Raw genomic sequence first — 25,369 nt, 5'->3', positions numbered from 1 at the left:
TATACTGTGAAAACTTCAAAATTGCCACCGGTTTGTAAAGGGAGATTACTCTATATGAAACTAAATCGCTCACATCAACGAAAATATTTAATATAGTCTTACACTTTCAAAGCATGAATAAGATCAACAATGTATCAAGAGTGTGGTTACCTGTTGTTGTTTATGTTTCCTTATAACGTATAGAATTAGACTCATATGCATAAGAGGAATTTATAGATGGTGGAAGGGATAAGATTGTATTAAACATGGCGGCAAAATCAAGTTTTGAAAATGTTGTCATCTTGTCAGGGCCACCGTGTTCCGTAAGTCAAGTCAGCTTGTTGTAAAACTAACTATAACTCACACGACAACTAAAATTGGGGTCCATTGGACACAATAGTTGATGACGATTTAAACAAATGTGACTGTCACAGTAGATGTAGTGATCAGTTTCACACTGTGCAAACCGATTTCGCCTGCAGCAGCTTTTGCCTATGATAGTTTGTCTTTTTGACTATGGATTTGTGCTGTGCAAAGGGGAAAATATGTTTAACATTGCAAGAAAAAGCTTGGAAAACACAACAGCAACAAAATCTCAGATGACTGTAAGATGTCAGAATGACACTGTGACCAACCTCATTAATATCAGATCTTAGTTCACGCTAATTTGTTTAGCGGTAGCAAGATCTCAGATCTGATTTTAATGAGATTGACACTGTGACAGTCCTTATTTACATTTGCTAGATTAGATAAACTGTTCTTTTCAAGGGGAAGTCTCATTACTGTAAGAAGATGTACAAGCATCAGAAAGACCTTTGCAGGGTGTGCCCAGCTGAATTATACAAAGAAAACCCAGATTTTGGATTGAGGGATATCTGTCTGCACATATGCGGTCTATTGAAAAAGGTATTCCTATGGATAATAGCAGAGATGCCAACCATTACAGTTTTGGCAACATCATTTCGATATTTTGAATCAAATTTTGCCAATACCATCAGTTAAAACATATTACAAATTTTGTCAAGAAAATATTTCCTGCAAGTAATTAGAACTAAATATATAGACCTCGCTACATTTATTGACGGATATACAACCAATTGATAATTAATTAAAGATCACTAAAGTTGCTGGTATAGACCCTGATTCATTTACTCACAGTTAGGGAGTGGGCTATGTCCCAGTAGCATGGTGAGTGATATTGTTTTTACCCTATATATTTCTACCTGCCTTAGTTTCTGGTTGGCTTCTCTGTTATAGCTTATGGCACTATCAATATATAATGTTCATTCTATTTTGTTGTATTTGAAGCATCCGTTATTTATGTTTGCATATTCTTGTTTACCTTTTTATCATCACCTCTATCATGATATCTTTAGGTGAGAAGCAGAGCTTTCTGGTTCCATTTTTGTCAAATGTTTTTTGTTGATCATTCATCTGTGGGTTTGATATCTTGATCATGATGATAACAGATCAAGACAAAGCCCCTGTTTTGTTTTTCTATCTGTGAGTAGAACTGATTCCATGTTTTACAGGGGAAGAGAGTTATCCTAGATGATGTCAGTGACCAGCACATCACCAGAAAGGCATACTTTACTGCTATCAAGAAAAAGGTAAGTACTGGTTCTCGTAGTATACAGGTATTGGTGTTTAACCCATGAGCTTGAGAATGATGGAGCAGTAATGAAATGTCAGCTTGTATTTCACTGATTTGTGAGTATGAAACAAAAATATCTTAAGCATTTTCTGATCCTGAACATGTTATAAATCCAAATAATATTTTTCTGGATAAATGGCAAAATTTTACCCTTCTGTTTCTAATATTCCTGTTTTTCATTTTTCAATAGTACTGTTGGTGTTGGATTAGTCCAATGACTTTCCTTAAATGGAAAATGGATTTTGGTTCAGTTCTGTGATCTGGCAGCTTGATAGCCGAAAGAGAGTTTCAATTTTAATTAGTTTGAAACCCTAGTCGAGTGAAAGTTCTGTTTTGCAGACAGCTATCTATTTTAATTATGTATCGAATCTGAGGACACCAAAATGACTGAAAAAGATGCAAAGAGACAGTGTGGTCTAGTAGAATCAGAAGTTTTAAATCTCTATTTCACTTGCAAATATTTCCTTCTTTCATTGACATACAGTTCCCTGCCTGCAAGGTGAAGGTTGTCCAGATCCGCCCAGAGTACGGGGAGCTCCAGTGTCAGTGGGCTGCCCAGTTTGCCATGGCCGACACACCAGACACTGACAGTGCTGAAACGCTGAACAACAAACAGGCTGAGATACAGAAGTGGTTCCTGTCTGATCATGCTATGTCAGATTCAAAAGGTGAAGATTTGACTATATTTGGCTCATTGTTTTATTTCAACAAGATTTCATACATTCCTTCATTACTGGACTATGTAGTTTAGACCATCATTTCAAAGTGTTAATTTCGATTCATGTTTTGTTTCATGCTGTTTTTTATTGACCTTTTCAGTCTACATTTGAGTGTGGTAATCAGTTGGGATGTGTTAATATATTCATGAACCAGCAGGGCTCCAGATAAAGGCTGTATCGGCATATCTACGGATAAAAATATGCATAATACGGTTGAAGAATAATTAAGAAAATGTATCAGATATGCATCACAGCATACTTGTATGGTCTAAGATTCATTTATAGACATATTTCCCCAAGATTATATTCTGATTTCAAGCAGCGTATCCAGGATGCCAACCTACATGTGCCAATCCATCCCAGTGACAGGAAATTTCTCCCTTTCATCTTCAATGGAATCCATTATCAATGGGCGGTGCTCTCATTTGGAATTCCCTTGGCCCTGAGGCTATTTAGTTATTTACACCCATCACCAAGCCGATAGCCACCAACCTCCATTTAAGGAGTGTTGAATTCGAGGCATACATCAACAACTGCCTACAGAACCACTAGGACACGGCCATGCTCATCCGCCACAGGGACTTCACACGTCTCCTGCATCAGTTGGGATGGATCATCAATGTGTGGAAATTGCAACTCATTCATAGAAAGGCTTTTCCAGACAGACTCTCTGTGTACCCAGGGACAAGTGGCACCGAATCCCACACCACATACTCTCAGCTCTTCAACAACCCCGCACTGTGCGCCAGTGTCAGGCGCTTCTGGGACTCCTCGTGTCAGCGCAGGACATGACCTCCAGAGGAAGGCTTCCACTGTGCCTGATACAAGTGTTCTTTGCACCCTACATCAGGTGCCAGGACCAGTCTGTCTCCATCCCCCTATGAACCCCCCCCCCCCACCACATCTCCAGTGGTAAATGGTGGAGTCGAAAGTCTTAGACAAGCTCACTATCTGTTCGTCGATATGTTGCCTCATTATCAGTGGCACATCAACAACCTGGAACTAGAGGCTTTCATCCAGGCTTTCTCTCACATCACTGCTTATGGTGCCTCCACAGCCAGGAGACAACCCACTCCGTCTCCCGGTTCCCGAGTCCAACAAATCACAGGTTGACGCAACATCTTTGCAGACTTCCTCTCCAGACCAGACAAGGTAGCTCCCAAAGAGTGGAAAGTCCATCTGGATGCCTTCGATCTTGTCTGTTAACACCTCAGCTACCACAACATGTACCTGTTTGCCACCAGCCAGAACTTTGAGGTCTGGACCTTCATATATCTCAGGCTGGATCCACAAGCCTGGGTAGTAGACCCCCTAAGCGGCCCCTGGGAAGGACTAAAAGCATACGCTTCCACCGCCAGTACTCCTTTCCAGGGTCCTTCAAAAGATCAGGTCGACTCAGAGCCTTGCTCTGACTTTGATAGCTCCTTGAGAGGCTGGTTCATGGACCTCAAGGAGATGTCCGCCCTCGAACTACCAGATTGGCCAAACCTACTGATCCACCCTCACAGCAGACAGACCCACCCAGACCTTCTACCAGGGGCCTCTATGACGACAAGTGGTGTTCCTTTGAGAGTTTCTGCAAGGAGAAACACCAGGATCCCACCTCTGCGTCACGCCAATTCTTGGCCGAATTTCTACTGTTTCTGCACCACAAGCGTTGTCTGTACCATCACAACCTACCTTGTGGCCCTTAACTCCATCTTGGCAGTTCCGGAAGATTGAAAGATGACCAAGATTCCAGAGCTCGAAGCATTGTTACACTCCTTTCGTCTCGAAGACCAGAAGGCCAAGTTCAGACCCCCGGATCAGGATCTGAACATGGTGCTTACCCTGCTGAGGGCCACTCCACTCAGCATCTTACTACAACCTCACCAAGAAGATGGTCCTCCTTTTGGTTCTGGCAACAGCAGCACGATTGAGTGAACTACATACTCTGGTCATCACTCATGTTAGAGCACATGGGCTGTGCTGGGACTGCATAGCCAAGAATCCACTCTCAGGACAGATGGTTAGATCCTTTACCATTTCGTTCCTATCTTCGATAGTGTGGGTTGAAGTTGAGCAGGAACTTCTATGATGTTCGGTGCTACTATGTCTGGTGCCAGCGCTGCAATGCTTCATTTGACGCTCCAAAACCTGTTGAGTACAATGTCGCAACCTTTTTATTCCGGTATCTACGACATTGCCAGTGGAAGTAAGCTGCAACATGATCGAGCAATGGTTTTTTCAGGCCTATGAGGCAGTGTACTGGATCCTCCGAGAGCCAACAACCCACATGAGATCTGGGCGGTCGCCTCTACCATGGTGCTTCACAGCAACTGCTCCATCCACACCATTATGGAAGACAGCTTCTGGTGCTCTGACAGAGTCTTCAACAGCCACTACCTGCGAGATGTGGCTTTAGAAGATGTGGAAGACATCCACAGCTTTGGCCATTGGTGGTTGCCCAGCAGGTCACAGCCCATAGACGCCACTGACACTTCCACATGTACAGAGCTGACCTTTAGACTTCTCCAGTGTGTGTCACCCCAGACGAGAAGGTTACATGCTGCAAGCATTAGTTCGGTACGTCAGTTCTAAACTTTAACTATGTTTAATTTCTATTACTGCAATGATACCCGGACATCACGGATACCTGAAACTTTCCTCCTGCTGACAGGAATGGTCACTTGATGCTGGACATCACTTTTGCTGATTGGTTGGATACTATGGAGAGTTTATTGAAGATCACACCAGAAGGTATGCCCTCCTCTGTGCCATCCGATGAAGAGGCATTAAAGAGTAATGCAGGATAATTTAGAAAATCTAGAAAAATCTAGATATTTTTTATATTTGTATACTTATCCTGCATTACTTTGTGACCCACCCGTTGCCGAGCTGCCTCCCCATGATGTCTTCAGATGCTCTGTTTTTACCAGTAATGTGCTGATCAGTGACATCACCCCTTCCGTGGTCACATGGGAGCTGTGTGACAGGGTTAGCCACTCAACCAGTTGGAACAACTTCTTTTTCAGCAAGACCTCTCACAGCTCTTTCTGTCAAGAACAAGCAGTAAATGCATTAACCTTTAGCCTGCTGATTTATGTTCACACTTCTTACCCCTGCCTGCTGGATTAATTTTAGCATAAGGCTCTCTAAAGAGGGTGGGTGATTTCAAACAGTCGGTGCCTCATTAAACAAGGGCCAATTGAAGAAATATTTTGCACATTTATTCCTGATAGAAAACTACACAGTACTATATAAAAACATCCCGATGTTTTCAAACATACCAAGGTTAAGACCAAAGCGAACACAAAATTTGTAAATTTTCTTTCTTGAATTTACCTGAATTGCGTTATTGAAGGTGGTTTGCATTTCATGCTAGGAACCTTTTAATATCGTAACATTTGTGCAAATTGATTTCAGTAATCATATCTCCAATGTCTTAATTTTAATTGAGTAAAAATTCAGTTTTTTTTATCGGCATATAACAGCGCGATGGTAAATTATGAACCATTTCTGTAAATTTATTATCTAAACGTTAAACAGAAAAATAACTTAATTTTCAAGGTCATCAAGTCGGTTGCAGAAATACGAATATTCGGGTTAATCTGACGTGTCATGTTATAAAATTTGCAGGAAACAATTAATGACTTAAAAATATTCACTAATTCTAATGCAAGATAAGTATACAAATACTGTATAAAAAATATTAAGATGTAACGAGATTTGTTGTACTTTGACTGTTATATGTCAACATAGAGTTTTCGTGAGCATGTGCCGCGGTGGTGACTGGTGATATTGTTCCATGCGTAACAAATATCTGTCAATAGCGATCAGCTATACCAAAGTGCTATGCTTATGGTTATTATTATTTTAAGTATATATACTAAAGCCGCAACTAAAATAACACGATATTCGAATATATGATACCAGATAAAATAATAGTTTCAGGTACAATTCTTTGATCATGGCATCAACTTCTTAAAGCTATATTATTGGGTAAAATGTGTGTATAGCTGATTGCTATTTCTGGCTTAGTTTACGAGAAAATACACATGATAATCTTAATCTCTGCATTTTAAAACAGTACCTAGGAGATAAGGAAATACAATTTAAACGGTAAATCAACATATCTAGTGATGTTTTATCTCAAATCATGCCCCACCCCCACGCCCCCTCCTCCCCTTATGAAATCCTGAACCAGTTAATTGCAATACAACCGTACAGAATTACTAAACATGAATCTGCAGAATTAGATACACATTCCTTTTACAGACCACTTATCATGTGATTCAAATGCATTATCAATATACATATCACAGTTAGGCCTGTGTGTATTGCAAATATTGTCCTCAGTTGCCCTGTGTATTATGTCTCCTTTCTGTTCTGATAATTATGATGATTACCCTGAGCCAACTTCCTGCAATTGCTTTCTTTTGAGTCAAATGATATGACACTAAAAATAGATGTCCGATCAAATTACTGACTGTGATATTCTGTGCTGAGTTAGGTATACGAGCGATGGTGATATCTTTTTTCCGTAAGCCAGCTATGGTGTCCAGATGTTAATGGGTCCAGGCAAAGACGTATATAGACGAATATCTTTGTACGTCTTTGGTCCATTGTATTTATTAAATAAAATGTAAATATAATACACTGTATTATCAAGGATGTGCATATGTACCGGGTGTAACAAAACAATTGTAACTGACAGTTTCATCATGAGTAAAATCAGTGACTGGTGACTTGAAGCAGTGTCTACTGGTATTTAATTATGACATTTTCTGAGGCCCTACATAAGGGACATTTAGTTCATTAACTGGAACTTGGGTTATTTAAAGTTTGGGAATGGAACCAGGGACAGTGGTTGCATTGACAATACGAAGGAATCCTTTATAAACCATTTTAATCATATTTCCTTGTGTTTACAGAAAGCACAGAAGATTTGACAGTTGTGCAGGAAACCCTTCCTTTGACAGCAGTCACAAATTATAAGGTAAAGGTACAATCAATAAATATAAAGATTTCTGACTTATCTGTTGTTGTCAATGTTGTAGTATTTTCCTGTCATCTTGTTTGTTTTGAATTTTTTGTGATTTTGTAGCTGTAAAATTATCCTTTATGTATGTGAAAGTCTGTGAACAGCTTCATGTTTCTGAACATGGGTAAAGAAATAGCCCATTAGTTACTTGGTTAGTGCATCTGCCTGTCTCACAGAGAGCTGGCACTGGTGGCCTAGTTGTCTCAAGTCCTGCAAGTCACTGTGCAGAGTTAGGCATGCCAGAGCCCCATGATTAGGGCTGGGGCGAGTCAGAACTTGCTACCAGGGTACCCTCAGCAGTCTCAAGTTGGGTACAAATTGTCTGACTGAGAATTGTTTAACCGGAGCAAAATGAGCCCTTAGATGCACGCACGCATAAAATGATCTGATCATGTGTACACTGAGGTTGATAAAAGCTTTATCATGTTTATCTTTACTCAAACCTATAAAAGGCACAAGGAAGCCAGCATAGTCAGACAGAAATGTGAACATTAGCAACTTTGATTGTTATTGTCATCAAACAATATATCACGTGACTAACCACGGGTCTGGGTAGTCCTGTGGGTGCCCGGGTCCTACTCAGGACCCACCTGACCAGAGTTCCAACATTACCTGTCCAAGCGCTACCCATGATAATGGGTTCAAATTGATATATTTAGGTTTGTCAGCACCATACTCATGCTCATGTTCACCATAGTGGTAAATGTGTAAGACCTGCATCACTTCTGGCTTTCCTTTCACATCAAGCTGACACAACGTGACTCAAATACTGTTCAAAGCTGTGTAAACCATACTAACTCACTCTCATAGAAAGCCTGGTTTGTTGTCATCATAAGTTCTGTTTCTGAAGCTAATTTTTGTTGTCTTTTATCATGATCACCATGATCATCTACAAAACTGAAAACACAATGCTTGTCGTCATTGTAAAATACTAAAAGTATCTATTTTTCTACAGACTTACATGTACAGATGTGCAAATGACAACTTTCTGGATGGCAATTAAGTCATCAACCAAGTAATATTGACATATATGTCAGTGATGACCAACATATCCAGTTACGGGCTTCTGTCCTATGGCTGGAATATTGTGTTGCAGTTTACAATGAAACAGATGGCCTGGATAGCAGTTTGCTGTAAAACAAACACTGTTCAATCAAATAATAATCAGACATGCAAACGGTGAATACATTTCATGGGGCTAAACTGAAGTATTTGTAACAATAGAGGTCAGTAGGATGAGCAAAATAAACTTTCATGTTCTCTAGTTTCCTTTAGACATGTTTGCAAAGTGTGACAGGAATGTTAAAGATTTAATGGTGTGTCATAGAGCATTTATACTTGTCTCGTTCAGACTTGTTATTTTGTATTCATACGTATGATGTCAGGCTTGGCATTATTTTTTTTAAAAAGCTTGAAACTGGAATTTAAATTCAATTCAAATCCCTAATTTTTAGGATTGGCAGATACTTAAGCAAACAATAAGAACTAAATGTTTTGAATTTACTACCGGTGTATCTATTCCTGGTAATGTTGCAGCTGGAGGTCCCAGCTCTCTTCTTCCAGTGGGAGGGTCTGAACACCCACACCAGGAACGTCCATCTGACCGCCCAGCTGTGTCAGGGGTGGAGCACAGCCTACAGGTGTGGGAGGGTGTTCATCGTCTGTGACGGGAAGAACGTCAGTAAAGGTAAAGTGAGGGGGTGAAGGTTTGTACTGCTCAGTCAGCGGTATTCCTGCTATATCCCATAGGCATGAACAACATACCTAAGACTTTAAGTGAACTAACCATTTAGTCATCAATGATTAGACACAGATCGATTCCTCATGCTCAAACCTGTGTGTGGGAAGAGGTGACTAAGAGGATCTGGTAGTCAGGCTCGGTGACTTAGTTGACATCACCATGTCATCAGTGACCAACACCTGAAGTAATCAAGAGTAGGAAGTTCTTGTTACAGTTTGCTGATATGTTATAGGAGAAAAGGGGGAGGTGAGGTGAAGTGCGGTCAACGTCACCTGTGTGTGTGCGTGCGTGCACACTAGTCTGGACAAATGCACATTTTATAGTTCTAGCCCACTGAGATACCATGCCGCAGTTTCACATTCCTCACTCAGATACAGTATGCTGACTCCGAGTCTACCAGACCTTGTTTTAGCCCCTTAATGCCGAGTGCCAGGCAGGGTAACAACAAGTAACATCTTTTGGTATAGACACGACCAGCGATCGAACCCCCCCAACCTTCTGCTTCTTGGGCAGACGCTCTACTACTGGACCATGGAGGCGGTCATATGAGAAAAAGAGGCAGATTACTTTGCAGTGAATAATCAATACATGTTACCAAAGGACTTACTGTATGAACAACACTTATATTCTTTGTTTAATTTTTAAATTATTTTATTTATCGCTCTTGGTAGACTTTTCTGTATGTTTCAGGTCTGATTAATCAACAAGAAGAAAACTTTTCTGTGAGAACTTTCGTGAAAGCTGTTGCTCAACAGGTATTTGGTCAGACTACCCAGATTACCTTAAGGGGCATTCACACGGTACAACTAGTTGTATACAATTTGTTGCATGCAACACATTGCATTGTGTGAACGGGCAAGTCGGTCCAACTTTTGTGAGTTGTACGGAATAGGACATGCTCTATTTTCATGCGACAAGTTGTACGTACGCGGCCAATCAAAACGTGTATGAAAATCACGTGACATTTACACGTCAATTTGTAAACAAAAATGGCGACTCCGATTCACGTCGGTAAGTTCTGCTTTTCGGTATCCTAAGTGTCACCACTCAATAAAGGACCTATGAAAAGTAGGTACCACTGTCCCAAATTATATATTTTGACATTTGCATCGGTCTAATTCTCCAGGTTAAACTGTTTATAGTGTTATTTGAAACGACAGGCTATGTGACTGTATACTGTAGTGTAGACCAAGGTGAGATTAGGTCCATATACGTTTCTAAAACTTAAAATACATCATACACACAAATAAACGTCACAGTTTTAGATTCTGAGGGGAATTATCTATTATGTGATGCCATTAACAACTATGTTAGGCAAAGCATATGTATCACTAATGACATCTGAAAATAGTGTACAGCGGAAATATTGCCATTCGCATTTTACCAATTCACTGGTCTAAATGTGATTATTTATTTAAATAAGGTATAGCTACATGATAATTTCAATTACAAAAACATTGGGTTTCGTTTCTGCTCTTTGTCAAAACACCAATCATCTTTTCAAAAAGACTCCAATATTCCTATATTCGTTTTCGAAACAAAAACTCTGGACCGAACCGCCATGTTGATAGCGTTGGGCAATCATGGTTCTTTTCGCGTTTGACGAGATGCCTATCACATCACATGTATTTCACACTCAGCTACGATACATACATCCCTGAATTCATCATACCATTAAGAATCAAATGACATTTTGTCTAAGTCACCAATACAAACGGTCCAAATGAAATCAACCGCAATATTCAAGTGTGAAACCAAACCCTGTGCTCTTCTCATTGAAAAAAATGTAAACAAAGCAAACTTCTAGTTTTACTTAACATTTTCTACTATTCCGAGAGATTTAGTCGTCAATTTGTTGCCTACATTAGCTCGGATTATTACGAATATGCAATTGCAATATGCAAATTGAGGAATAAATAATTAGAGTATAGATACTTTTTTGGAAAAGTCAACAGAAATCGTTCCACGTGATGCCATGATATTGACGCAAAATCACACACACTGACGACGGTATTGGTCTGCCTGCCCACATAGTATCAAGGCGAGAATGGAAACATAAAAACAAACAGAACTTTTTGATTTCAGATTGATTCTGATTACTAACTTACATGACTCATTTATGTATGTATGTGATCCCAGCATCACGGTAAAACCTACTCCAAACATTCAGCGTACTGCTATCAGTGAACTCGCTACGTTATGACGGGAGGTTACCGGTAGTGATGTCATATTAGTATACGTCAACATCAACATCGTTGTACATATTTGTTATTTCCTTTGAGGTGCGGGTGAACTAGCACACAAAGCATTCAGTTCATGAAGTAGTTTACTGTTTCAATCTTCAATTATAATTTGAATATCTCTTCAATATCTTTTCACCCAGTAAAATAATGCACTGCTGCAAAATGGGTACATGTATGCGGTACTGTTACTAATATAATCTAAAATGCCATAGAATTTATGAAACTCAAAATAATCAGCTGTTTTTTTATTACAGAAATTGACATTCATCGTGTTATTCTTCCTATAAGATGCTTTGTGAATGTACCACACTGCAGCATATACATATTTCCTTTGGAGAATTGTGAAATATTCATTGTGGCAAATTTATATAGATAGGTTAAATAAAACATGCCCTTCATTTCTTAAATTAAAGTAAATGTACACCTGAAGGAAATTTGTCACGTTATATTTTTTATGAATGTATAACTCATGAGTGGACAACTATTTGTTTTACATTTGGATTTTATCGTCTAATTGGCGGAACATTGACAGCTAAGGCTTTTTGTCAGAGATCTCGCGAGACCCGAGTTGTATGCAACTCACCGCCGTGTGAATGCCGAGTTGTATACAACTTCAGTTTGTGCAACTAATTGCATACAAGTTGTATACAACTAGTTGTACCGTGTGAATGCCCCTTTAGACTAGATGTGTTGATCTCGCCATGTTGTGTACTGTTCACATAGATAAGTGGAATGATTTGTTTTCCCCCTTAACTGAAAGTTCAAGTGAGCTGAATGTGTAGCATCTTGTCTGTCATCTGCCCATCAGTTTTACACTCTCCCCAGAAACAAGCCTGTGAAGCTGAATCCTTGCACTGATGGTCCAAATTATGGTATATCCAAAAGGTGTTGCTTACCGAATTCTAGTCAGTTTTTAATATGGCGACCATGCCAGCCTTATTCCTACAAGTATCAATATGAATTTTGTTTTGCAGTATGTGGTTTGCCCAATATCACATGTGTTTATCTGATGTGTAGAAAGTTAGGTTACGTCCAATCTCATTAAAATCAGATCTTAGTTCCCGCTATTGCTAAACAAATCTGAGGACATCCGATTATGGGTCACGTCATCCTTTCAACGACCTTTCATCCGACCAATCAAAGCGTCGCTTACCAGATCATGAAAGTGACAGTCGGAAAGTGTTTTCTAATCATGCAACTTCAAAAACGCCAACACAGGGTATTCCAAACGACAGTTACGACCTGTACGACTGATTCTGTCAAAATGATCATCTATCTCTCGATTCCGCGGGTTAAACATTTGAACAGAGGAGTGCACAGTACGTGGGAAGCACTGCCATACAATCTCAACCATGTATTAGATATTCTGTAATGTTCCTTTGTTCAGTTTTCAAAATCTAAATCGAGAACTGTGTCAACCTATTTTTAAAGCGTAGTCTGAAATGGAAGTCGCCAGGTTGAAACGAGTGCCGTGAAGCTCTAGAAAGGTGCTTTCTAATTGGCTCATGTTGACTTCTTTGGTCGGTCGGTCAAAGTTTGCGAAAGGTTGTTCTGACATGACCCATAATGGGATGTCCTCAGATCTTTGTTAAGCGGCAGTGAGAATGTAGATCTGATTTTAATAATATTGGGTTACGTCTGATTATGATTATTCTTTTGCCTTTATTCTTTTTACTGATTTGATGTAATATTCCTGAAAAATTCAGTTGACCTACAGTGTCTTGTTATGTGCAGACCGTGTTGATATATCTATGTGACTTCGGAATATGAAGCCATCATTTGTTTTGTTTCAGGTGAACATCCCTATTTATGTGCTACAACTGACGGAACTGACACAAGCAGGGAGTTTCTGTGTCCCCCAGGAACCAGGAATACTGGCCTTCTTACAGAAGAGACACCGTCTCCACCTCCACTGTAGGGTAGGTTGTGATACACAATGTCATCAAGTTGTGAGCGTATGTTCGAATCTCCAGAAATGACGTCATGTTAGAACATTGTTTTATCGTGAAATAAACCACGCTTTGATCTTCATTGTCCTTTGCTATTCATCACGTAGCTATCTCATATATTGCGATACAGCATTTGCAAATCACTTCATCAAATCTTCAGCCTTGTACATGTAATTCCTTGTTGCCCAGGCCCAGTCGTCTATGCAACCGTAGTTTGCAGTGCAGAGTTGTGTCCCTTGGGCATGCCAGCATTCTGTGGTCCCAGATTTGTCCTGATTATGATTATTGTTTTCTTAGCACCATACCCAGGTATGTCTCAGACCTGCATCATGTTCTCTTAGATTACATGATTTCAGTGAAATACTGTTAAAAGCTGTGTTAACCCCAACTCACTTCACCCTCTTCTGCAGGCCACCCAGTACATATATGCCAGTGCTTCACACAAAGCCATGGCCGAGAGGGCAGGAGTCCGACACATCAAGGTAACATTTACATGTTCCTCAAACCAGTATATGTAGGTATGGGTGTCCGATCCATCTAATGCACCATAGGTCACTGTACAGACATATGTCCCAAAGGCATTCCAGAACTTATGATCATGTGTTTGAATCCAAGATTCACATAGATCACGTTTCCAAGTTTGTCTGTTCAAAACCTGTGCTCGTGGGTTTCACAAAAGTGGTAAACATTTAAGTCTTACATGACTTGGGCTTTCTTCCCACACTAGGCCGACATGCGGTGTTACAACTGAAATACTGTACTATATTTCCATCTGTCTTTGAACATAATTATTCTGATGTGACCAAATTAACTTTCTGAAGAAATTCTGACTATTTTGAATTGGCTGATAATTTCTCTGGACACATTCATTTACATCTGTCATGCTGATTCCTTTCAGAAAGATTTGTATATCATGGCTGGTTGTTTTCCAGATATCTCAAGTTCTCCACCATCCTAAACTGGTAGGTGATCTTTCATTGCTTTAATGAATGATTCATGGCTTGTATCAGGGAAATGTCCCATTCAGGTTTTGTTTCCTTCCGGAAGATTCTTGAATACTTTAGATTCTGCCTTGGAAAACACCCTTAAAATTGGATATGGGCTTTGAATTTGCTGACCATTCCCCTATTGCAAGTAAATTAACTGAAAATAAAGTTATGTTTAAAATAAATCCAGTTGAAATCTGTTTATCATGCTCCAAGCAACGTATGCACATCATAAAGAGACGGCCAAATAAATTTGGTGCTGTGGTAAGGCTTGGTGTCTTGGTTGATTATGTCATTGTATCCATGCCTCTGGGTCGTTGCTCATAATATCAATCATTGGATTGCCTAGCCTTGATTATTAAGTGTGCAGCATTATACTTAAATGATTTGATTGTGATCTATTTCTAGTCAGAAACTAGATCTATCTCTCCTACAAAGGCAGCTGCTTCTGTTAGTAAAATCAATAAAAATATCAACAAGTGAAATTATATATTTACTTTGCATGGCCTTGCATAAGTTTACAGACATTCTGTTCACAGCATGTAATCTCTCTTCATTGATCGAAGCTTGTTGCCCAGTAGTCACAATTTTCTATGTAGAGTTGTCTCCCTTACCAACCAGGATGTCTGTCACTGGTTTAAATCCCCTGATTTAACAGCACCATTATTATAAAGAGACAAAGTCTATGACGAGACAGCATTTGTTGCATGAATATGAAGAGTTTGCCACTTTCATTGATGTGCCATTTCAATCATGTTGCATGTATGCAATGAATCTTAGAAATGTTTAAAACAGGCCAACTAAAACAACATAACGTTGTCATTGAAGGTTTTCATATTTAAGCACCTTGGTTTGACTGTTCAGTCTTCATTTTGCAGCTTGTCTCAGCTCACAGCAGCTCCACCCCCAGAATACCTGAGCTGCTGCAGCACCTGGTGGTGGAGGCGGGGGATGAGGAGCTGCCAGCGGAGATCCCCCTTTACAGTCACATGGACGACCTGGATGATGGCTGCATCAAAATGGAGCTGCCTGGAGGCAGGAGGGAGATGTTGTTTTCAAAGAACATCCAAGTTGTCCACAAGTAATTAGTGACAACTGAGTTTGGTTGTCTCATCTGGAAGGTTGATGATTTATGGAAACACTTTGTAATGTTGTAACAAAGATACAGGAAAGCTTACACATATTATGGGGCCTGGATGACCAAGTTTACTAAGACACCGTGTTTCCGCTAGGCAGAATTGTGTCCCTTGGGCACGCCAGAAATATCTCATTGTGGGTTCGAATCTGGGTTTGTCCTGATTATGTTGTCAGTTCGTGGGTTTTATCAAAGTTCTGCATTACTTTGGGCTTTCCTGCAGAATACTGTTCAAGACGTGTTAAACTCACTCACTGGACATATTATGTTTATTTCATTGTCATGAACATGATGAAGAGATGTTTTTTCAAGCATTGCAAGTGGACAATCTCATTCAAATCAGATCTTAGTTCTCGCTACCGCTAAACAAAGATCTGAGGACATCCCATTAGGGGTCACGTCGGAATGACTTTTCATCCTACCAATCAGAGCGCCGCTTACCAGATCATGAAAGTGACAGTCTGAATGTGATTCCTAATCATGCAACCTCGAAAACTTCAACACGGGGTATTCCAAACGATAGGTACGGGCTTAACGACTGAATCCATACAATCTAGACTATGTACATGTATTAGCCATTCCAGAATGTTCTTTTCAGAAGCTGCCTTCTGATTGGGTAATGTCGACTTCTTGTTAGTCATTCAATTTGTCGGTCAAAGTTCGCATAAGGTTATTCTGACGTGACCTGTAATGAGGTGTCCTCAGATCTTTGTTTAGCGGTAGCGAAAACTAAGATCTGATTTTCATTGAATGTGCAAGTGGATTTCCTCATAATGACGGAGTGAGGAGATTTTATTCCGCTTTGAGCAGTAATCCAGTAATATCATAAAGGGCACATGGCCGTCAACTATTGTAGCCATATGAGGAAACAAAACTATGTACAGTTCAACTGCTAGGCTTCTGATGTACCCACGAAACATGCATGTAGGGATTATATTATGTAAATGATGAATTATTTCGGTTCAGTAAATAAAATTGATGTTTCTAATGTTTTACTAAGTGCTTCAACCTATTGTTTTTAATTTCATCCTGCAGTTATCAAAATGACTACATTACCTCCGCCACACTTGTTGGGCAAGTTGGAAGTGTAATCCACAACGAGAGAGGGAACAAATCTGTACCATCAGAACCACCCCCGTCCCCCACCTCTATGTCGGACGTCCCAACCCTGTCCAGTGACTCATCAACAGGGTCAACAGCAGCACCCGTGAGGGACCTGCCCACTTGGATGCTGGGAAAATATAAGAAGAGTCCTGCACCATCTTTGTCCAAAAGTGACAGTGCTAGCTCCACAGAGGGAAGATCAAGGTATGATGATGCATAATGGATAATTCAATTGCCCGACTTCCAACTTGGATAGCTGCTCAGCTACCTGGGGAACAGGTGGCCCAGTTCACTGTGCAGAATTGCATCCCTTAGCTTGCCAGAAACCTATGTTTGCCAGCACCATACCCATGCTTGTGGGTTTCACCGAATGGTAATTGTCCAAGACCTGTATCACTTGGTGTTTCTTCCCACTTGAAGCTGACGGTACTGCCGTGTTTGTCTTCCAGGTTCCGCAGCACAGTTTATGTTATGACAGAGCTGGAGTTGGTGGAAGCAGCAAGACAAGTTCTCAAACAGGTACGCTTCATACATTACATCTTAACACTGAAGGTGTCCATTTTGGGGTAATAATTATCTAAAGCACAGAAGTGTCACCTTGGTACCCAGGAAACTACCTATCCAGTGTCACATTGTAATCTGTTCAAGACAAGTAGTACACTGATATCAGACCATTGTATCAGTAGGAATTGTCAGGACAACAATGTAACATTGTCTTTTGTGATATGTAGCATTAAGGAAGTTCACTGTCACAAAGTTTCACTGTATATCCATTAGCACAAGAATTAGACATAGTGCATAGTTACATTTTAGTCAATTCCCAAAATTATGAAACCCCTATTACATCTAACTTCATTTGAGCATGTTAAACGACTAAATAAGGGGGTCCAGAATCCTTGTTCAACCTGATTATCCTTCTATGCTGAACAAAAAATGTTCGGGATCATGAATATTGTGGGGAATATTTTTATGAAATTGTATACTCAGTCTTCACCATGCATCATCACTTTTGGCTTTCCTCCCACATCAAGCCGACATGCCATGACAGAACTGAAATACTGTTCAAAGCGGTGTTAAACCAAACTCACACATTAATAGAGGGTAATGGATTGAATGATGTGGCATGAACTAAACCATTCCCTCCCCTTGACAGGGCGGTCGAGAAGATCTGCTTCAAGTTCTTGACAGACGAGCAGAGGAGGAAACAGTTAAAGCTACTGGTGTTCCTACTCCAAACAAGGATCAAACACAAAAATCAAAAGTTGTGGTCGAGGGAGAGTTTGAAGACATGCTGGCTGTTCCAACATTGTCCACGGATTATGCCTCCCCTAGAAAGAGACAGCTACCTGCCCATGAACTTTCTCCAGATGAATCCACCAATCTTCCGTCTCCAGCAAAGAGAAGGACTGTATCTCCCGGACGGAGGAGGCCGGGGCTGGGGGACTCTCCTGAGCTGGTTGAGGGAGAGGACAGGGGTTCGGATGAGAATGTCGATGAGAAGGGAAGGAGTAGGGTTCAAGGGGAAGGTGAAACAGAGGAATCTCACCTCAGGTCAAGGAGGTGTGTGAGCGATGTGCTGAACTCAATCTTTGACTGAATGAAAAACAATCTGTTATTAATGGTGCTACATTTTATATATAGATACACAAATAGTATCTCAATTTGGATGTTGAAATTGTATGATTAAATAACAAACAATTGTGAATGTTTCATTTTGTTTTTCTCAAACAATCGCTATCTTTGCATCCTTTTTCACATCTATCACTGGATGGATGGGATCAGGCTAATTAAAGTGAGTCAGATGGGGTTATGACATTGTTAGCACTATTCCACCAATATCAAATGGGTTCACACATTGTACATCTGAACCAAGGCCTTTGGCCTGACAAGTCAATCATTTAAGCATGTTAACTACTAGGCTACCCCACTGACCCTAAGACAACCTGGAGGCTGAAATATAAGCATGTACTCTGTATTCTGTCTGTGGATTCTCTAGAACCAAACGCTTGTTGTGCAAGGTGACAAACAGGGGAGACTGTGTGCCCAGTTCCCCACCTTATGTGATCTGGTCATGATCTTACCACCAAAATACAGCAATATTACTGCAGACGGTCGCTGTGATGTATATCCACTCACCATTACAATTTGATTGGTTGAAAAACACTGTAAAATGGGTTTGAATTTCACTGCTTAGGAATACTTTTACTGATAAGTTTGTTTTTCTAAATTCCATATTTTAAATGATTTTCCTTGGTGAAATGATAGCGCATTAATTAGAGGTAAAGTTTGATGAATATTTGTCAGAATAACTTTGAGTTAGTTTTCTCCACATTCTGCTGAGCAGGTGTCATGGAAACATGAAGTCATCCATTATAACATGAAGTCATCCATTATAACATGATGTCATCCATTATAACATGATGTCATCCATTATAACATGAAGTCATCCATTATAACATGATGTCATCCATTATAACATGAAGTCATCCATTATAACATGATGTCATCCATTATAACATGATGTCATCCATTATAACATGATGTCATTAGACTCCAGCGTGACGTGTCAGTCTCACAACTGTGAGAGTTCTTGAAGAGATAAAAGTTGATAAAAGTGCCTAATAACTTTTGTAGTTCACAATGTCGATACATGTGCCTTTGGATTTGCAGGTGTTATGATTACTAGTATTTGATACACAATGAAAGAGCTGGACATCGTTAACTCAGAAACAGAAAAAAACCACATTGGAATACCCTGACAAGCTGTGCCAACAAACAAGATCTCCATAGAATTGTTTAATAGCAACAACTACATATATACACATCTCTCTGGGTACACACACACACACACACACAAACGGATACTCTGGTGAAGCCTGTGGTTGACTGACTATCTATTTGTTATGCCGATGAAGTGGGTTGAACAGCCTGGGGTCATTCAGATATTGAGGGTCTTTATTCATGTAGGCCATATAACCTGAAAACAAAATATCATTTAAGATCATTTAAGACTATTTAAAGCATATAACAAGGACGGTAAGACTGTAGTTTGCCGAATGCAGCAAGTCTAGTGTCAGTTTGGGTTAGCTACCACACCAACAGAATTCAAAGTAAGTCTATACATTTTATCTAGTTTCGAGTTTTAAAAACGTGGCGAGCCCACTTGAGCACAAACATACTATGGAAATTCTTAACTGAATAAATGATCCGTTTTTATCCGCAATAATTCAAACTTTGACCTTGATTTCATCTTTGCACTTCTGACCATATGGAAGTTTTAAACTTCTTTTAGACATTTTAAAAATAAAGACATATGGGTTTCAACACTTGCTTTGGACAAGCTTTTAATTTCTCTCAAAATGCATATTTGGCTGCTCTAATATTGCAAGACTGAGGGTTGGTTGGTTGGTTTGTTGTTTAACGCCGCCCTCAGCAATATTCCAGCTATATGACAGCGGTCTGTAAATAATCGAGGCTGGACCAGACAATCCAGTGATTGATAACATGACCATCGATCCACCCAATTGGGATTGATGACATGCATCAACCAAGTCAGTGAGCCTGACCACCCAATCATGTTAGTCTCCTTTTACGACAAGCATGGGGAGCACATGTCACATGTGATATCATGATTTGTTCAAATCATTAGATTTTAGTTTTTCTTTCAGCCCCCAGTATTTTTGCTGAAAATAAATTAATATCAATGCTGACAGAAAATTTTGTTAAGTGGCTGTCTTTGGTGACATATTGAACTGTTGACTGCACATCCAGGTGAGCATGGTGAGCTACAATGCCATGGATGGATAACTTGGTGTTGAATGGTTTAACATGGCACTCAGCAATATTCCAGATTTATGAAAGTGGCCTGTAAACAATCAAGTATGGACCAAACAAACATGTGATTGATATTATGAGCCACATACATACATATGTAAAGATGTGGTATGTAGATTTAAATATCCCTATTCAAAATCATGTAAAATAACTACATATCAGTATGTATGACATGATATTGACTTACCTAGCACTCGAGCCCGTTTAATTAGTCTGGCAACCCTTTTCTGCATAGGTATGCACAGCTGTGTAATGTGGCGGCCATATATTCGTCCTGTGAAGGGCGACACAAACTGACTCAAAAGACGCACATTCTGAAACACAACACAAGCCTCAATTATTACAAAGTAACAACTATCAGCAACTTCCTAACTTTCAGCAACTGAAATTTCCAGCTTTTTTTCTCCAAACTTAAAAAGTCTATCAAAAAAATTAAAGTGAATAAATGAACCAGATCTTATTAGCTCAAAGTAAATTCTTCATTATATCATGAATGTGAATAACTCAACCTGTTAGGAAAGCACACACCGGTAATGCTTTACATATCCTTGCGCAGGATACATGTTAATATTGACCGCCTCTGTGGACTAGTGGCAGAGCGTCCACCAGGACGATTGAAGTTCTAGGATTTTGATCCCTGGACATATCATACCCAAAGACGTTAAAAGATGGTACATGTTGTTACCCTGCCTGGTGCCGGCTCTTAGAGGCTAAAACAAGGACTGGTTGATTCGAAATCAGTATATGTGTTTGAGTGGGGTATTCATGTCAAACTGCAGCATGGTATCTCAGTGGGCTAGAACTATATAATCTGCATTAGTCCAGACCAGTACGAGCAGCTACACACACATACACGTGCATGCACATTGCCATATATGTATTTATTTCTTTAATGCAATGTTAAACCTTATTTCATGTCACCTCACAAGTCTTTAGAGTTTTGTGATACAGGTGAAATCCAGAAGAAATAGTCTGGGCATAATTACTATTTTACAACAGGTGGACAACTTGAGTGTTCCAAGTAATGAAAGTGCCATTATCATGTACATGTATGGTGTAACAATATAGCCGGCATCAGTAAGTTGTGCGAATGGTGTAAATATGAATGGGCTTATTATGCTTTGATATGTGACTTCTAAAACTTGTAAAATCCTATGTTTTATATTTCTATACTTATCCTGCATTACTCCTTAATTTAGGCCAAACTTCTTTTTCACTGCTTGACAGACTTCTTACAAGAAAATATTGGTCGGTAGGTGGGAAAGAAAGGAAAAAAAGATAGAATAAAAATACAACTGATTTAATGTGGGAGGAGCGCCAGCTGCTGGTTAATGCAAACCTGACGAAAAACGTGGGAATGCTTTGGTGCATCTGTGCATCCTATCCATTTCCGGGAACAAGAACTTTATTTTGACTCCCATGTATATATGTCAAATTCATTGGGTCCTTGTTTAAAAAACATTTTTGGATGCAATATGTTATCACCTTTTCAGTGGAATAAAACAAAGAACAAATTCTAAAAAAGCAATTTCCATTTGAATAAAATTTGCTAATTTGCAGGTTAGTCACTACATGTACTTATAATCAACAAATCAAACCAAAGCCTGAGTCCATCACAAGGGAGTGCTCAGACCAATAAGCGATAAAACTACATCACACAAATATTTCTCATGGAACATGTGCCATGGCCTTGCGCAAATAAGCTCTTCACATTGCATCAACAGCAGGAAGAGAAGTGAGTTCATGCACAGAGTATATCTCATTTGACTTCTGTGAATCATAAACAATCTTATTTCATAAAGTAGACACATGTCACTAATACACTGAAATTTATGTATTCATGGGTGAAAATCCATGAAGTAGTGACGATGAGTTTCAGGATGTGATATGCATGATACATGGAAGAAGATCTTGTATGCCCAAAGTACATTAGTCACTATCTGACAAGCATGTTCACTGTATCATATCACATATAATCATGAATCACCCTTTCATGACCAACAGTATTTTAGTAACTTGTTAAACCATACCTTCCAATCCAGATCTACATCCTTCTCACACAGCAGACATTTTCTATATTTCTTTTCAAAAGGATCTGGCATCCGACGCAGAGGCTGAAGAAATGACAACAATTCACATCACCCAGCAATCTCTTTCTATTACAGAATACTGTGATACAGAAATGAAAGTGTTTGTGAGTAAGTTGGGTTTAACAACACTTTTAACAGTATTTCAGTTATTCCATGGCATGTCAGCTTAATGTGGGAGGAAAGCCTGAAGTGGTGCAGGTCTTAGACGTTTAGTTCTTTGGTGAAACCCATGAGCATGGGTATTGTGCTGACAAACATCGAAACATATTCAGGGCGAACTGGGACTCAAACCCTAAATCATAGGTTTCTGGCATACCCAAGGGATGACACTCTACACAGCTGGTCCACCTGTGTCCCCTAGAAATAAGCTAGAAAATTCATTGTTGTGTTGATAGTCTTGTATCATTATGATCATGGCAATTATATTTGTTCTTCTGAACAATATCCTAAGTATAATTGTATGTGAAGTTCAAACAATTTGATAAGAATGAGAGAGTGTGCTTTTACACCACTTTTAACAACATACCGGTCCCAACTTCCAGTCACATGACATTCACAACAGGAGACACGCATTATTTCCTCTGCAAATTGTACACACGTTTGGAATCTATTGTCCCTCTACTATCCCAATTTGATAAGAGAAGGCAGAAACAAAATCCTGTCGCAGAATTAATAAGTTTCATGTTAAATAAGCTCAAATCAGTTAAGTTGTAAATCTTCAAGTATTAATAATGTTTCATCATGTTAACACAGGCTGTTAAAGACATACCATGTCACTTTCAACTTGAGCACTGAGCTGCTTGACTAGCTCTGGATTGAACTGCTGGACATATTTGAGACTTGGATCTTTCTTTTCTTCAATCTTCTGTTTTGATGTGGCGGTAGGTTGCTGGCTTTGGCTACAGAAAAGCCGTGAAAATGTCATACCTAAACAAAGAGAATTGGTTATGTTTACACATTGTAGTTTACATTGTAGTGATTATCTCTTAATAACATCACCTAATTACAATACAAACCTGAACCATTTTGACTTATAATCCTGTAGGCTGCCATGAAAGGAAGCCATCAAGTGAAGACTTAAAGTAACATGTGTTCCCAATATGATAACAATGCAATTCCATTTCGCAAACAAATTCAGTGTTATTATACTGTTATACATGTCAAAACTACACAGAACTGAAAAGAGTACCAAATAACGTATAAATGGCCTGTTAAAAACAAGGAATTTCAACACATCCACATTGATCAAATTTTCGTGATTCACGACTTGTGAAAATCCTGAATGTGCTGAACATTGCTGAAGGACATATCCTTTGCTCAAGTCATAACACATATCACCCCTGTGCTCAAAGGGCTTCACGGCTGCCACTGTCAATAGGACCCAGTTCAACATCCTACTTTCACTGTGCATTTAAAATTATTTACCAATTTACCAAAACTTATGTTTGTAACATGGACATAGATAAGGGTAGCCCTACACTGGAGAACTAGTGCTGAAGGGGTCGTCAGCACAGACAACCCCAGGTATGTTTCTGTATACAGAAATGTACCCTAGCCAAAATCAGAATACACAGGGTACCCTAAATGGTGGATGATTCCATATTCTTAAACCCGAAACCGATTCATGTACAATTGTAGTTCTGGTTTGTCTGATGACCAGTGCATTCTGGACAATGCTGTGCAGCGTGCAATATTTGAGTAATGTACGTATGTCACTGTATTTGGTAGTCTTTTTATATATAGCACATAATGCATCTCATACAACAGTATGACAGTTCTGAACTATTTATGGAAAGGAAATACCAAGAGAAAAATATACAACACATACCAAGGTTTGGCATCCGGGATGTGTCCTATACATAAGCTTTCAAGGACCCTGTTCAAGGTGCCTAAGACACCCTTCTGTACACTGATTTTGGCTAGAGTACACTTCTATATACAGAATTGACATGTGGTATATATCAGTAGTACCTGTGCTGACAATGATCCTTCAGCAGAATCAGTTGGGTGAAGCTTTGCACTATTTGACAGAAATTGCATCATGTGCATTAAGCTGTAAACATGGAGATCCAAAAGTAAGCTCATTGAGGTACACTTCATAGATGGATAGCAATATAACATAACATGTGCACAAACACAGACATTTTTTTAAAGCTTACCAGTGTGAACATCTGCATCTTATTTTCAAATAGTTTTTCAAAAAAGTATTTCACATTGGGCTTGGAAACAAGAGACGTACGTGTAAATGTCAAGTTCTTTAAAATGCCATAACTTCACAGCTCAGGGGTGTGAGAACAGGTAACAAGAGGACACAGCATATATGTATAGGATGTGAGCATTCGGAAAGACTGATAGGGAGAATAATGTTTGTTTGTTTTTTTACGCCGCACGACTGTCTGGGTCAGACCATCCAGTAATATTGACATCATGGGCATCAATCTCCGCAATTCGGATACGACGACATGCATCAATCAAGTCAGTGTTCCTGACAAACCGATCCCCTTAGTCACCGTAGTAGCTTCTTGCGACAAGAATGGGTTGCTGAAGACAAGTTCAAGCCCGGATATTCACGAGGTGAAAAAATTCCCTGTCACTAGTGTCAGAAGCCTAAATTAATTACATAATGTTAATTGCTGACATGACAACACGATCACATAACGTCATTGCATGACATTAAATTCGGAATCGAATTACTTACCTTGGACATTTTGTGGAGGAGATAAATTTGTAAAGTTCCCTAACTTGAGAAAACGATGTATTTTCAACGGCACGCTCATGGTTTGTCTTGAAGCCATGTGCGCGGCCATGACACTGTCCCGCGGTAAATGTTGTAAACAAAATAAATTTGATCGATATCTCGGCCTACATCATTTCATATAGTAATTTCCATCGAACCCCAACCACGAAAATAA

General features: G+C 39.5%; 2 protein-coding genes across 2 annotated transcripts; one reads left to right on the top strand and one right to left on the bottom strand.

Annotated features, from left to right (window-relative positions):
* Window positions 1–245: 245 nt before the first annotated feature.
* LOC139453087 (uncharacterized) lies at window positions 246–18,166 on the top strand. The gene is made up of 14 exons (XM_071234712.1): window positions 246–302; window positions 748–885; window positions 1,512–1,589; window positions 2,118–2,301; window positions 7,266–7,330; window positions 8,912–9,062; window positions 9,807–9,871; window positions 13,153–13,278; window positions 13,719–13,790; window positions 14,241–14,270; window positions 15,173–15,375; window positions 16,465–16,737; window positions 16,983–17,052; window positions 17,687–18,166. Exons 1-14 carry the CDS (start codon window positions 246–248, stop codon window positions 18,128–18,130), a joined length of 1,956 nt encoding a protein of 651 aa, XP_071090813.1. The 3' UTR covers window positions 18,131–18,166.
* A 931-nt stretch (window positions 18,167–19,097) lies between these two features.
* LOC139453146 (small ribosomal subunit protein bS18m-like) lies at window positions 19,098–25,264 on the bottom strand. The gene is made up of 5 exons (XM_071234772.1): window positions 25,156–25,264; window positions 23,227–23,384; window positions 22,398–22,481; window positions 20,555–20,681; window positions 19,098–19,510 (listed from the first exon to the last, which is right to left on the bottom strand). The coding sequence occupies exons 1-5, from the start codon at window positions 25,262–25,264 to the stop codon at window positions 19,428–19,430; spliced, it is 561 nt and encodes a 186-aa protein (XP_071090873.1). The 3' UTR covers window positions 19,098–19,427.
* Window positions 25,265–25,369: the final 105 nt, after the last annotated feature.

This window comes from Haliotis cracherodii, unplaced genomic scaffold (assembly GCF_022045235.1).
Source record: "Haliotis cracherodii isolate W230 unplaced genomic scaffold, xgHalCrac1.p SCAF_9, whole genome shotgun sequence".
Taxonomy (NCBI): Eukaryota; Metazoa; Mollusca; class Gastropoda; order Lepetellida; family Haliotidae; genus Haliotis; species Haliotis cracherodii.
The sequence above is the reverse complement of the archived record's forward strand: the minus strand, read 5'-3'. Positions and strand labels throughout refer to the sequence as shown.

Bases quoted from the DNA above. Each gene is read 5' to 3' on its own strand.
- LOC139453087 (XM_071234712.1), top strand. From the start codon at position 246: ATGGCGGCAAAATCAAGTTTTGAAAATGTTGTCATCTTGTCAGGGCCA. The intron at 13,279-13,718 runs GTAGGTTGTGAT...CCTCTTCTGCAG, and splicing joins GTCTCCACCTCCACTGTAGG to GCCACCCAGTACATATATGC. The intron at 13,791-14,240 runs GTAACATTTACA...GTTGTTTTCCAG, and splicing joins CAGGAGTCCGACACATCAAG to ATATCTCAAGTTCTCCACCA.
- LOC139453146 (XM_071234772.1), bottom strand. From the start codon at position 25,264: ATGGCCGCGCACATGGCTTCAAGACAAACCATGAGCGTGCCGTTGAAA. The intron at 22,482-23,226 runs GTATGTCTTTAA...TCATTTCTTCAG, and splicing joins CTCAAGTTGAAAGTGACATG to CCTCTGCGTCGGATGCCAGA. The intron at 19,511-20,554 runs GTAAGTCAATAT...TTTTGTTTTCAG, and splicing joins TAAACGGGCTCGAGTGCTAG to GTTATATGGCCTACATGAAT.